The sequence below is a fragment of the Ananas comosus genome, linkage group 18, assembly GCF_001540865.1.
Source record: "Ananas comosus cultivar F153 linkage group 18, ASM154086v1, whole genome shotgun sequence".
NCBI classification, from domain to species: Eukaryota; Viridiplantae; Streptophyta; class Magnoliopsida; order Poales; family Bromeliaceae; genus Ananas; species Ananas comosus.
The window spans coordinates 541,617-555,413 of record NC_033638.1 but is presented as its reverse complement, the minus strand read 5'-3'; the positions used below and the strand labels follow the sequence as shown (position 1 = coordinate 555,413).

At 35.2% G+C, this 13,797-nt stretch overlaps 2 protein-coding genes across 2 annotated transcripts; one reads left to right on the top strand and one right to left on the bottom strand.

Annotated features, from left to right (window-relative positions):
• LOC109723944 (dnaJ homolog subfamily B member 2) lies at positions 3,185 to 6,358 on the bottom strand (the record flags this gene model as incomplete). The annotated part of the gene is given in 5 exon segments (XM_020252477.1): positions 3,185 to 3,260; positions 3,341 to 3,367; positions 3,613 to 3,643; positions 3,989 to 4,081; positions 6,203 to 6,358. Coding segments are annotated over 5 exon segments (293 nt in total), but the record flags the coding sequence as incomplete, so codon positions are not given.
• LOC109723943 lies at positions 11,608 to 13,446 on the top strand. The gene is made up of 2 exons (XM_020252475.1): positions 11,608 to 12,919; positions 13,113 to 13,446. Exons 1-2 carry the CDS (start codon positions 11,890 to 11,892, stop codon positions 13,184 to 13,186), a joined length of 1,104 nt encoding a protein of 367 aa, XP_020108064.1. The 5' UTR covers positions 11,608 to 11,889; the 3' UTR covers positions 13,187 to 13,446.

Below are 13,797 nucleotides of genomic sequence, written 5' to 3'. Positions count from 1 at the left end.
AAAATTTTATAAAAAGTGGTAATATAGCACTAAAATTTTCAATCAGAAATATTGATCTTGTTGTAGATAGTATAAGAATTTTGTATTAAAATTTCATTTGATTTGAATACTTTTATACCGTTAAACTTGAAAACGGCAAATATCAACCATTAAATATTATTGATTTTGAATCTTTTCGACCACTAGGTAAATAATATCAAAAAATAGCAAAAATTATTTTCTAGAAACTTCAAATATTCTAGATCAAGTCTAGTAGAGCCGATCGTCGATTCAAAAATTCCATCATCAAAAACGGCTCAGGAGCACGGAAGCCTCCGTATTTCTGAGAGCACAGCAGCTCTACTATATATATATAGTAGAGCTACTATACTATCGGAAGCATAAAGTAGTTGATCCTTTCGATTTGTTATCCTTTGGATCAAAGACTCTACGGTTGGGATGATAGCTGTCCTCTAAGGGTTGAGTGGTCCCCCTAGGGTTGAGTAGTCCCTATTGGTTAATAATATTAATCCAATAATTAGATATGATCAATGGGATTGATTTAAGGACTGAAAAATCAAAAGCACCAACTATTTTATACTTCCGATAGCATAATAGCTCTTCTCTCTCTCTCTCTCTCTCTCTCTCTCTCTCTCTCTCTCTCTCTCTCTATCTATATATATATATATATATATATATAGATGAAAGAACCATCTTCATCTCCTATCCGTCACCTCTATTATCTCTAATTTTTTTTGTCAAATTATATTATTTGTTCCAAAATATAGTTAAAATTTATTTTTATTTAATAATTTGTTATTTATATTATAAAGAGTTTGTAAGTATTATATATGTTAAATTTTAAAAGGTTAGTAATCTCACTCTCTTTTTATAAAAAGTGTTCATATATTAAAATTTTCAATTAACCAAATAAGTAAAATAAAAAAAAAAACTATTTTTTAATTTTTTGTCTTACCAACCAAAGACGTATACATGAAAAATTAATTTTCTTTTCCACCGAACCAAACAACAAAAACTAAAAAAATTTTCCACAAAATTTTTTTCTCCAAAAAAGTAGTTTTCTACATCTGATTACCCAAGAGATGACAATTTTAAAAGCTGAAAAGAAAATTATTTTTAAATTTTTAGTTTTCATTGTCGAATAAACACATTGAATAAAAAAATTACAAGTAATTTTCTATCCACTTCTAAACTTTTTATATACCAATAAAAAAGAAAAAACAAACACAATGCCAATCAAGGACTTAATTTAATACTTTTATTTTGTAATTCTCTAATTCCTAATGTTATTATTTTAAATTCAAATTATAAATTTAACTTTTAGTAATGTTTTGTTTTTTTTTTTGGCTTTGTTTCTTCCAAATAAAATACAATTTATAGCTGCAATCCAAAGTGCAAAAAGAAAAGCCCTCTAAAATCCTGTTTTCACCCAGAAATTCTCAACAAATCCAGCTTGCCACTTATTATTAATTAAACATTGATCGAAGCCGATTTTAATAAGATACAATAACAGCATTTTTTTATTTTTTTTTTCTGTGAGAAAGATACAATAACAGCTATTGACCTCTGCATGTATATATAATAGTAATAATAAAAATAATAATAATAGTAATATATAAAATTTAGCTAGAATACTTTTAAAAGTATTACCCCTTGGTGCTTCTAAATTTCTAGCCCTTTGATCTACTTCTTGATTACTAATAACCATTAGATCAAACACTATTCCACCTATCACCATCATTCCAACTTTATATTTTTTCATCTAAGGGTTAAAAACTCAANATATATATATATATATATATATATATATGCGCTAAAAAAATGTATAAAATTGTTTGATTTGGAACAACATTAGACAACCTGGTTTGCTAATTTTTTTTTATGGCAAGAAAGGGTTGTAGGATGGCTGCGCTTCCTTTTGCCTCTGGTATGCCCTGCACAGCATAAAATGATGGGCGCGTTTTGTGGAAAAGGGAAGGGTTTAAAACAAAACACAACACAAATATGGGGCTTAATACCATAACTTTAACACATTTTGAAAAAGATATAGTTTATATTAAAAAAAATAAGGGGAAAAAAACTGGCTTTTGCTTATTTACTTCTTACTATTCTTATTCAAAAATTTACAAATTTACTCTAAAATTACCAAAATACCCTTCTAAAATCCAATACTATATTTTTGAAATTTTGAAAGGCATACTAGGTATAATCCCAAAAAAATATGGGCCTCTACAAAACCTTAGGGTAAATGGCGAAGAACAGAAGAAGTGCCTAATAGTTCATAAAAGTATAGCGTATGATGGCGAGAAAGACATAAAACTAAACTTATTAGTAACTTTTTTTCGCTTGTCGAAGAAGATGCTTTTTGGTATTCAGATAGTTTGCGAGCGCTGCTCATTAGCTTTTTCCTATTATTACAAAGGGAGCAATTGCTTATATACCCCTGAAAAATTTTCGATTTTCTGATTTACCCCTCTTACAAGGCTATTATTGAAAATACTCTTTTTACGTTCCAACCTATTTCAAATATACTCCTAGAATTAATTTATGTTAGCAATAATATGTATACAATTACTATTTTGCCCTTTCAAATATACTCTTCCGCTATCAACGATTTTTCTTATTTGCCCTTAAGTCATGGACACAAAAAGCATTTTAACTTTTGATCTTTTCAAATATACCCCTCTACCGTCACCAATATTTCTTATTTGCCCTTAAGTTAAGAACAAAATAGGCATTTTGATTTTTATTAACTCTAGTAGATATTTAACTCACGTTTAACCCAAGTTAACTTAACGGGTGGTAACTGCAGAATATTTTGAAATTACGGAAGAACATATGAGGGATATATTGAAAAGAAAAAAAAAATAGGGCTAAATGAGCTATTTTCGAAATTTTGAGGGGTATATAGGCAATTATCCCTATTACAAATTGATTTTGGAAAACTTAACATATATCAGAACTTTCGCAGTTCCTCAACAGAATATAAGGTAGATACTGAAGTCAAAAGTACTGAATAGTTAGGCAGTGAAATCGAAACTAAAAAGATTATAAGTGCTGATTTCATGATGCACACTACTTTCAGGTAAGAATCTGTGCAATGTTAACTAAAAAGAGTAGATTCACTCACCTCGCGGCATTGAAGCCGCCTAAGGAAACCGTGCCGAAAATCAGGAGGAGAAACGGAGTCTTAATCAAAGCTCGATTGCGTCTGCCGTAACCGGTCGGAACACCGGTTCTCATGACCCGTACGTATGTAGCTGATTAAGATACAACTGCAATCAACAGGTGTACTGAAAATGGTAGCATGGAGTAACACTGCATCAAATTTAGAACTCACATTCCATTGGGCTCCCGAACTTTGTGCCTGCAATAAGAAAGTACGCAAACTATTACTTCGACTAACAACAATGCAACAATTTCACCACCATGTTCAAAAATGCTTGTGTTTCATTCATCACTATAACTGAAATTCAAATCCAAGCAAATGCATTAATAAACGCAAATGACGGCTTTAACGTGAACTAAAAAACTAAACACAGACGCACACCAGAAAGGTTGGAAATTGTGACATTTTAAATGAAAATAGAACTACTCGGAGAGAGGGCATACCATCCTTTAGACACGAGTATGCTTCCGCAATCTGCAGTGTGCAAGGATAAAGTGGTAAATCGGCTGGATGGAATATGCGTGTGATATAGTTAAAGGGGAAGAGACATATACTGAACTATAGCACATGTCGAAATGAGTATCGGAACTTCAAAACTTGCAACTTTACTACCTAACCTTTCATTGCCTTCTGATTGCAGCAAAAATTTTCCCAGTTCTGCCAGGACTTGACGGTCTTCATTAGAAAAAAGTTGTAGAATTTTTCGTTTTCAAATTATTCCAGTTTCGGATCCAGAATATTTCATCAAAAATTCTCGCAAAGACTACTAACTTCTTCCTTGGAGGTGCTTACATGTTTATTTAGAGCTTCAAAACATACCTGTTTAAATCTTGATTCAGCATGGGATTTCTGGTGTGCTGGGAAACGATCGGGATGACACTCTAGCACTTTTCTTCTATATGCTGCTTTAATCTGAACCGGTAGTTCAAAGAAAACACTATTTCAGTAACAAAAGTTAGCGAGTCAAAAGATACCTCTAAGATTTACGGTTATAAACTGTCCATAAAATCCATGCCTATATGTGTCGCAACGCACTGAACTGTTAAAATCAAACGGCTACATATACAAATATCTTAGTGCTTTAAAGATTTAAACATCCAAATAGATGGGTAAGCATATGTGATACTGTACACCATCCGAACACGTGTATCCAAACACATGGATAAACATGCATATTACGTATTACACTATTACCTAAGTATAGTTTTTAGTCAATTTGTTCCTCAATGTAGGGGCCATATTTCCCATTGCACACAGAAGCGATGAGATGACGGCCTTCTTTTTGCACCTTGCTACCAGGCAGTGGGAGATTAAGCCCTTCAACAAAATGCATGAACCGACAAGTTCAAATTGGTGATTTTGTAGGATATGCGCAGATATTGTCGAATTGGGCTTATTTAAATCAGGGCCAAACCTGCATGATTCTGAATAATCGTAGAATGATCTAAGGTATTGTCAATTCTCACAAAGGATTCACCTTGGGCGGACTTGATTCTCCATATAATGGGAATCAGACTAGAAATCCTCCAAACCAAACACTAAGGATGAAAAAACTGGTAAAATTCCCGTTCCACGTCCAAAATCCTCCTATCATTCACAGTATGATTCCATATGCAATAAGGAAGACTCGAGATTAATCCACAATATTTTTTTCCACAAGTTCTAGTTTAACCCATCAGAGAAGGATTCTGAAGCTTCTGCCTATTAATAGTAGGTACACTAAGATGCTACATATCATAGACTTCACTTCAGATCTCCCGTATATCAACAGATCCAAAAGCACACATCTAGATGGCAACAGAAGCCAAGTACTCGCAATGAAAAATCTGATCTCTCTATACATGACAGAAAAATAGGCTCTAAAAGACTTTCTCTTCTTCCTTTTTTTTGACAAATGGGTTTAAAATAGTCAGGCCCTGTTTAAATGTTGGAATAAGATATTCAATGAAAGCTTACTTAGTATGAAAATTTCCTTGTGTGATTGGCAGTTAGAAGTTTGATCTTTGCTCCTTGAAAGGTTTTGGCATCCATAATTTAATAGGATAGCATATTTAATCTATGAGATGATTTATCTTATTTCGAAAAAAAAAAAAAACTCGAGAAAGCCGAATATGATATCCATTCTAGACATCTGACCACACTTCTCATCTACTAAATACTACAAACTTCTTAAGTAAATAGAAGGGACTTAGACCCAGTTTGAATGCATAAATATCTCATTCGATACATTCCCTTGATTTACTCACGAAATTTGTACATTTAGCAAATAAGGAGCGTGATCAAAAGTTTAGAATTAAATATTATATTCGGCCTTCAACCCATTTTTTTCAAAATAAGATAAATCATCTCATAGGTGAAATATGCTATCCTACCAAATAATTGATAGTAAGACCTTTGAAAAAGTAAAAAATGAAACTCCTTAGTTACAATCATAATAAAAAAATTCTCATACTGAATAAGGTATCCTTAGATAACTTACTCCAGCATCGAAACAAGGCCTCACAGAATCAGTTGATCTTGCATCTGAACAGGTCCTTAAATTGTCAAATACTGAGAATCCATGTTACAGATAAACCCTAACTTTGCATCACAGCAACAAGCGAGATTAAAAAGACATGTTTTAAGATGTATAGATATTCCTATGAACAACTATATTCCTACTAAGATGCTCTTATCAAGAGAAACGCATCCGTGCCCATAGAAAACCTAAATTATGATATACTAGAGCAACAATTACATTCACACTCGATCCTCATTTACTTGGAACTACAATTCCCTTGTCCCTCTTATACTTCTCCATTATTAAAACAAGAACAGAAACACACACAACAAACTATCAAATTACGCTCATAATCATGGCTCAATATCACCACAATCCGAATCAAACCCTAAAAACCAAAAAAGAAAACGAATCGTAGGAATCAATTCCTATTTTCAACAACCAGATTCTTGCATCGAAGGGAAGGAAGAATTACAAGAAGAAATGTTTGGGAGATGGAGAAAAAGGGATCGATGAGGAGGCGGCGGCGTTACCTGAGAGGAAGAGGGGCGAGAATTGGGAGAAAACCCTAAGAGCTTCTTCGCCTCCGTGCCCAGCATCTCCAATCTCTCTCCTCTCCTCTCCTCTCCTCTCCTCTCTCTCTCTCTCTCTCTCTCTCTAAGTTGCTTATTCTTGTGAAGGATCGGTGCTACACGCAGTTTATATAGTAACTTTGAAGGTGGGATCAAGAAGGATGTGGAAGGTTCAGTATGGTCCAGGAAAGGGATGTCAACGGGGTCAAGTTTTCAAAAACCCGAAGAATGCGAAAATCAAATTAAAATTCAAACTCGGACTGAACCCGGCGGATTTTAAAATTCGTACCCATATTCAAACCCGACTAAAAATCTAAAATTCGAATCTGAATCTGAAATAATAATTTATCTTTATCATATTTCAAAATACATTATAGTAAAATCAAAATTTCTAAAATAAAATTTTCAAAACACAATCATATACAACATTAAAAACATTCATGCCATACAATATCAATATCAAGATTACAAATTCAAATAGTTAAAGACAATAATACATTCTTTAAATATCTAATACAATCTCTAGATATCAAAATGTTATACAATTTATTCAAGTTCGGGTTTGGGTTCAGATCGGATAAATACAAAATCCATATCCGTATTAATATTCGTCGAGTTTTTTTTTACTGTACTTATAACCGAACCTATATCTATTTAACTCGAGTAAACCTGTCCCGTTTGAATTCGGATTCGAATAATATTTCAGATATCCATACTCATTGACATTTCTATCCAGGAATGCAAATAGGGCAGATCCAGGCGGGAAGGATCCGCACCTGCCCGGTCTATTTCTTATTGGATCAGGGCGAATTCGAGGCGAGTTAATTTCAAAATTAAATTTTTCAAAATATACCGAATAATAAATATATTTTTATAAGGGTTAATTTTATACATGTCCCTACAAACACAGTGAATGGCAAATATATCCCTACAAAATTCAACTTTTATATTTGTTCCTGCAAAAGTTCTAATATTTTTAAATATATTCCTCTAGTTTCCTCTAAAAGGTATAAAACAGTATAATATAAGATAGATAAAAATGTCAAAAACTAACTAGGGTTAAATATTTAACCTATAGTTAACTAAATTTTTCTAACGAATTCTAACGGCAGGAACAACATATGAAGTTGAACTTTGTAGGGATATATTTGCCGGTCACTATGTCTGCAGGGATCTGTATGAAATTAACCCTTTTTTTTATAAAGTTCAAGTTTTCAAATTTATTCTTTAATATGTTCTGATTGTTTCAAATATACCTCTATTGTTAGTGTCCATTAGAAAAATATAGTTAATTATATGTAAAATACATAACCTTAGTTGGTAAGTAAGATAAATTGACCTTTTTATCCCTTTGATATTATATTTTCTTCTCTCAATCAAAATCGTAGTAATGTGAATTCTTCTCCTTCTTCCTCTTTCTTTTCCTCTTCCTCTCTCTCTCTCTCTCTCATGCTAGTTTTGAATCCGTAACTAGAATTTCTCAATCCCCATTCATCTACGACGCTTGTTGCTTCGCCCCATGTCGAGCGTCGAAAAATCGATATTAGATAGGCAAAGAAGAAAAGGAGTGGGAGAAGAGACAGAGCAAAGGATACAATAATGGTGGATTGAATTAGTTTCCATAGAGAAAGAAGATGACCATTAAAAATTTTTTGAGCAGACATTTTTTCATGATTCTAACAGTTGAGGCTTTTGGAGGAATATATTTGTGATAATAAAATTGATATTTCACTTATCTTCTGTTAAAAGATAAATAGTAAGCTAACAGTAACAAACTAAAGTAGCAAATATGAGCATAACCGGATTTTGAAAACTTGAAATTTATAGAAATATATATGTTATTCAATATATTTTCGAGAAGCTGTATGAAATTATTTCTTAATTTTACTTCTTTCTTTGACATTCAATTACTACTCTATTCGGGTGAGATCGAAGCAAGAGCAAGTGTTTGGCGGATTTTTGACGGATTTGTGGATTTGGAGGGCGTATGGAGAATGGAGTCCCTATACATTTTTACCTCAATATTATAATTTTTGACAAGTTACAGTATCAATTATTGTATTTTAATTTTAATTTTAATTTTTTATTAAACGAAGTATATAGCGTGCTATTTTTTTTTTTAAAAAAAAAAATGACCCTGAAACTTTTATGAGCGGTCGTTTGATTCAACATAATTGTAAAAGTTGTATAGTTTGAAATACATGCAATTGAAAATGATTATAGTTTTATATTTTTTATTTAGTTGAATGTAGTAGGAAGTACTGTAGATATAAATATTTTATTTGGCTACATATTGTTGAGAAGTAAATTTATAAATTTCTAGCACTTTACATATGGAGTGGTGAGTAGGAATGTCAATAGATGTGGATACCTGAAATTTTATCCGAATCCGAACCCGAATGAAACGGATATATCCGGTGGATATGGATATGGATTCGGATATGGATATCAAAAATAGATACCCGACGGATATGGATTCGGATATGAATTTTGATTGTACCCGACCCGAACCCGAACCCGACCCGAATCCGAATTTATTTTGTATTATATATAATATATATATAGAAAAATTTGATGTTATATTTGAATTTGTATTTTAAAAATTTAGGTTTAATATAATATATTTTGAAATATTGAAAAAAATAATAATTGTTTCGGGTTCAAATTTTCGGGTTCGGGTTCGGGTTCGGGTTTCGGATTTTTGGTCGGGTTCGGATTTGGATATGGATTTTTAAAATCCGTCGGGTTCGGATTCGGGTTCGGGTCTCAGGTTTGGAGTCGGGTTCGGGTTCGGATTTTTAAAAATCCGCCCCGAATCCGACCCGTTGACATCTCTAGTGGTGAGATTACTTCCTATGTACAAAGATAAAAAAAAAAAATTATAAAAAAAGATTATTAGGAAGGTAAGTTTATCTTTATTTAAAATTACTTTCTCCAAGTGCTGCAGTCTAACAGCAGCAAATTTAGACGTAGTTCTAATTACTGTAGTTGAGTTCTCGTGCAGTTGCAATTGCAGCAGTTGAACACAAATGTATAAAAGTAAATACCAAACTTGAATCTGCATACAGTTACAACTGCAGTACATACAACTAAACAGTCCCTTAAAGTTTTTACGATTGAGTTTAATATTTTCTAATGCTTTAAATTTATTTGAAATAATAGTAAGATGACCCAGGCTCTAGGGGACATTTTTTGTTCTTGTAATTTCTTTAAAGGCTAAAATATAGAAAACCCTTCTTCTGTAAATATTCATTTTTTTTCATTTTTACTCTATGACTTTAAAAAATTTACATTTTACCTTCTTACAAATTTAGAAATATTTTCAAAAAGTTATGATTTTTAAAATCACTTTATTATCCTTACTTATTTTATTAAAAAAATAAATTTTTAATATATTTATGTCTTTTTAAGGGCATCTTTGGTATAATTTATAAAAAAATGACAGAATCTTGACGGAAAGTGGCTAAATATAATCAACTGAAAAATTTGAAGAGATAAATATGAGTTCTTAAAAATAAAAAAAAAGTAGAAAAAAATATTTATCTGGGGATTTTATGTATTTTAGACTTTTTTTTTTTAACTATAATGTTTTTTTTTCAAAACCTATTTGTTGAAAAATATTTGGGTTAATTACATACAGGTCCCCACAAATATAGTGAATTACAAAGATATTCCTATAAAGTTCAACTTTTATAAGTTAATCCTACAGAAGTCCTAATATTTTTAGATATGTTCCTCTGTTTTATAACTATTAGAAAATTATTTATATTTTTAATTTTGCCATTACAAATATGTCCCTCCAAAAATTATAACAATATAAATAAAAGGGATAAAAATGTTAAAAATTAACCTTAATAAAATATTTAACCTACGGTTAACTAAACGTTTCTAACGGATTCTAACGACAGGGGCATATCTGAAAATATAAGGACTTTTATAGGAATAACTTATGAAAGTTGAACTTTGTAGGGATATATTTGTAATTTACTATATTTACGGGAAGTATACAATTAATCCAAAATATTTTTACAGATGTACAAACATTCTGCGTCCGTCCTTGTAGGGGATCTGCCAAAATATGTAAGATCCCGTTTCAGTAACTTCACGGAATCAGACAGGGCCATTACACTACGAATGACCGTATGTGGACGCGTCATATCCACCGCCCAATGAGCGACGGGCTAATGTTAACCGTACATCAAAAGTCAGAGGTTGACTTGATGATGATGGACGGTGATTAACAACGTGTCGTATGCGTCCGCATGCGGCCATGCCCGTACAGTAGCCCTGCGAAACATGCTCAGCTCACTGCTTACTACTATTATTTGGTTAAAATGAATGGAGGACCCTAAACTATATGGGTTTTTTGAAATTAACACCTCAATTTGTTTTTTATTTTTTTTCTAGTTCTCTCGTTTTTTATTCAGTTTTAATTGAATTAATTAAATTAAATATTTTATCAAATTTAATAATTTCACCAGCTATTTGTAAACAGCCTGAAAGATAATAAATAACAATAGTAGTAAGTATTGAATAATTAATAGCAAGTAAGGAAATAAAAAGATGGAGAAGAGGACCTCGTTGTCATCTCGGAGTAATTTCTCTCTGAACCAAGAGGTCGAGCATGGAAATGAGCTCAGTTTCGATATAACTAAAGAGAGGGGAGTTTGATAAGATCTATAGCTTTTGAGAGAAGGATTTCAGAAATATTTAAACCCAACTTATTAGAACGGACGGTTGAAATATCAGAATATCCCGGTAAGCTCCAACAATCAAAGAACTAAAAATTCTGGCTGAGTCCACTTTCTCCCACTGAAAATAGGCCCAAGAGGCCCAATAGTCTTATTCGTAGCTTTTACATTTCAGTCCATTTTTTTATGTAATTTTATAATTTAATATTATGTAAGAGGGAGTATATGAAGTAAGGACAGTGTAACTTGTATATGTTGGTTTAAATGGGCCAGTATTCTGCCCTGTGGTGAGAGGCCATGTTGGGCCGAGTCATGTTCAAAATAGTGTGAGGCTGGATGGGCTGAGTCGTGTTCGAAGTGACGTGAGACTGGGTGGGCCGAGTTACAATCGAAACCCCTTGGTGCTGTATCTGTATGCTTTAAGTGAATTGGTTGCATATTTTCAATAGTTCGAGCTTTTGAGATTAATGGTTGGCGCCAACGATTCGACAATATATCCTTAATTGGGTGTACAAGTAGTATTTTTTTTTTAAAAAAAATAGTTGAGGTCGTAAGTTTACAATGGCTATGGTTGAGGGGCCTCATTTCATATTTACCTTATTATTTTTCTTTTTTTTTCTAAAAAATAAAACAATTTATGGAAATTTTGTGCGGCGAATTCCAACGAATCCCACTGTTTCGCTTTCCCCCCACCCTCTCTAGTTCTCTCTTTCTCTCTCTCTCTTTCTCGAGATTTTGATTGAGAGTGCCGTTTGAGACCGCTTTTGGAGTTTTTGAACCCTAGAAATTGAAAATCCCCCACCCCAAAATCCTCCCCCAAATCCAATCCCTCCTTCTTCTTCTTCTTCTTTCTCGTCGTCGTTCTCCTCTTCCGGGGTCGGAGAACCCTAGCCTGGTTCCCCCTCCTCCTCCTCCTCCTAGGGTTTCGGATCCTCCGGCTCCTCGGTCGCTCCTCCCATGGCGACGGCGCCGCCGCCGGTGCCGTCGAGGGTTGGGTGCGGCGGCGACGGGTGCTGCGCGCGCGAGCCGTGGCCGCTCCACCACGTTCGCCACCGCAGCGTCTTCTGCCTCCTCTGCACCTCGTGCGTCCTCAGGTACCACCATGGCCTCTTCTGCTCCTCCTGCTTCGACCTCCTCGACCCTCCTCCTTCGCCGCCGCCGCCGCCGCCGCCGACGACCGCCGCCGCGGCGGCCTCCGCGGAAACCCTCGTCCACTGCTCCAAGTGCCCCTCCGTCGCCCACCGCGCGTGCCTCGCCGCGGCGGACCTCGCCGCCCAGTTCCTCTGCCCTAGCTGCAAGAACCCCGAGGGCTTCTCCTACCTCCCCGTCCCCGGCGATCCCCCCAAGGGGAAGGGCTCGGGCGAATCCGACCGGCCGCCCATTAATCGGCCCTCTGCGAAGGTGTTTCTCGCCGCAGCGCAGCTGTCGGCTACTTCCATGAGCAAGGCGGCGGCGGCCGCGAGGGCGGACGCCGAGAGGAAGGTGAAGGAGGCTGCCGTGGCGAAGAAGCGGGCGAGGGAGATGCTCGAGGGGCTCCTCGTGATCGCCAAGAGAGAGGAGAAGATGAACGGCGCCAAAGGTTCGGTTACTCCTATTCCGGTTCCGGCTCAGGAGGCGGCGGAGCCGAAGAAGAAGGCGCCGAGGCCTAGCAGTACCGTGTCGGCGCAGAAGAAGGTCCAGAGTAGGGAAAGAGAGAAGTGGATGAGATTTCACGAGTTTCCGTCCGTGCACAGACCTGTGCCGGGGAATTCGGAGAGTGATAAGTTGAAAGGGCTTTCTTCCATATCCTCTATGCAAAACAATGTTGGAGTTGATTCGAAGGATAGGGTGGGGAGTCTATCTCGCCTTCCGAAACAGGCGGAGTGTCAAGAGAATGAGAAGAAGGGGCTCTCTTTAGGGTCTCAAGGTCGTATTGCTGTTAAGGAGGAGGATAAAGGTTTTTTACCTGATGCGGATAAGGCTCCGAGGATACCTCAAACAATTCAAGGTGAAGAATATTTGAAATGTGTGCTTCTTTTTCCTACCTGTAGCTGAATTCTAATGGAAGGATCCTCTTTATCATGTTCCTTTTATGCTTTTTATGGTTTTGCACCTTAGAAAATTTTATCCGTACAACTAGTTGTTCCAAATATATGGTTCAATTAATGATTTCTATCTTGACTTGTCTTAACTTAATGCAGATGCATCGATTCCTGTAAGTAATTCGAGAGCCTTATTGTCAGGTTCACCGAGTACAGCAAGCTTGCGGTTGTGAGTTGCTTTTGTGGGTACAATTTCATATGCTTCTCATTATGTTTGTTTTTCTTCTCCTGAGGCATGACTTGAATCATTCTGAGATGTTTGAGAGGATTTTGTATGTTCTCTGACCTTTTATCTGGCGGAATTGATGGCATTACAGTCAATTGTAAGATCAGAGTAAAGCAGACCTGCCTTGCTAATCTGTAGTTTATGTTCCTTTGACTATCTGCAAAGATGTTTCTTCTCTATCAATTTTCTAAGGTTGTTAGTTCTTTTTTTTTTTCCTTTTCCTTTTTTCATGCTATCATGCATCGTATGCCATATAGCTAGTTAAAGGCGTAGAATATTTAACATGGTAGAAATTTTCTTTTAAGAAGAGTGGATATGCATAATATATAAATTGTGTTGACTACTTGGATGCTTTGGGATGAATTGTTAATGACTTAATGTCTAGGTAGATAATCAGCCTATATGCAAGTAAGAACATGTTATCTTCTTATTTGTGAACATGTTATATGGAACTAACAGTTCCACTGGAAAGATGAAAATTATGACATGCACCAACTAACTGGATTTGGTGGATCCTAAGAAGGGGCCGGGTTTTGTGGATGGGTCAACAGGGATTTT

Excerpts from the sequence above, each read along its gene's own strand:
- LOC109723943 (XM_020252475.1), top strand. The coding sequence starts at position 11,890 with ATGGCGACGGCGCCGCCGCCGGTGCCGTCGAGGGTTGGGTGCGGCGGC. Across the intron at positions 12,920-13,112 it reads GATACCTCAAACAATTCAAG|ATGCATCGATTCCTGTAAGT; the intron begins GTGAAGAATATT and ends AACTTAATGCAG.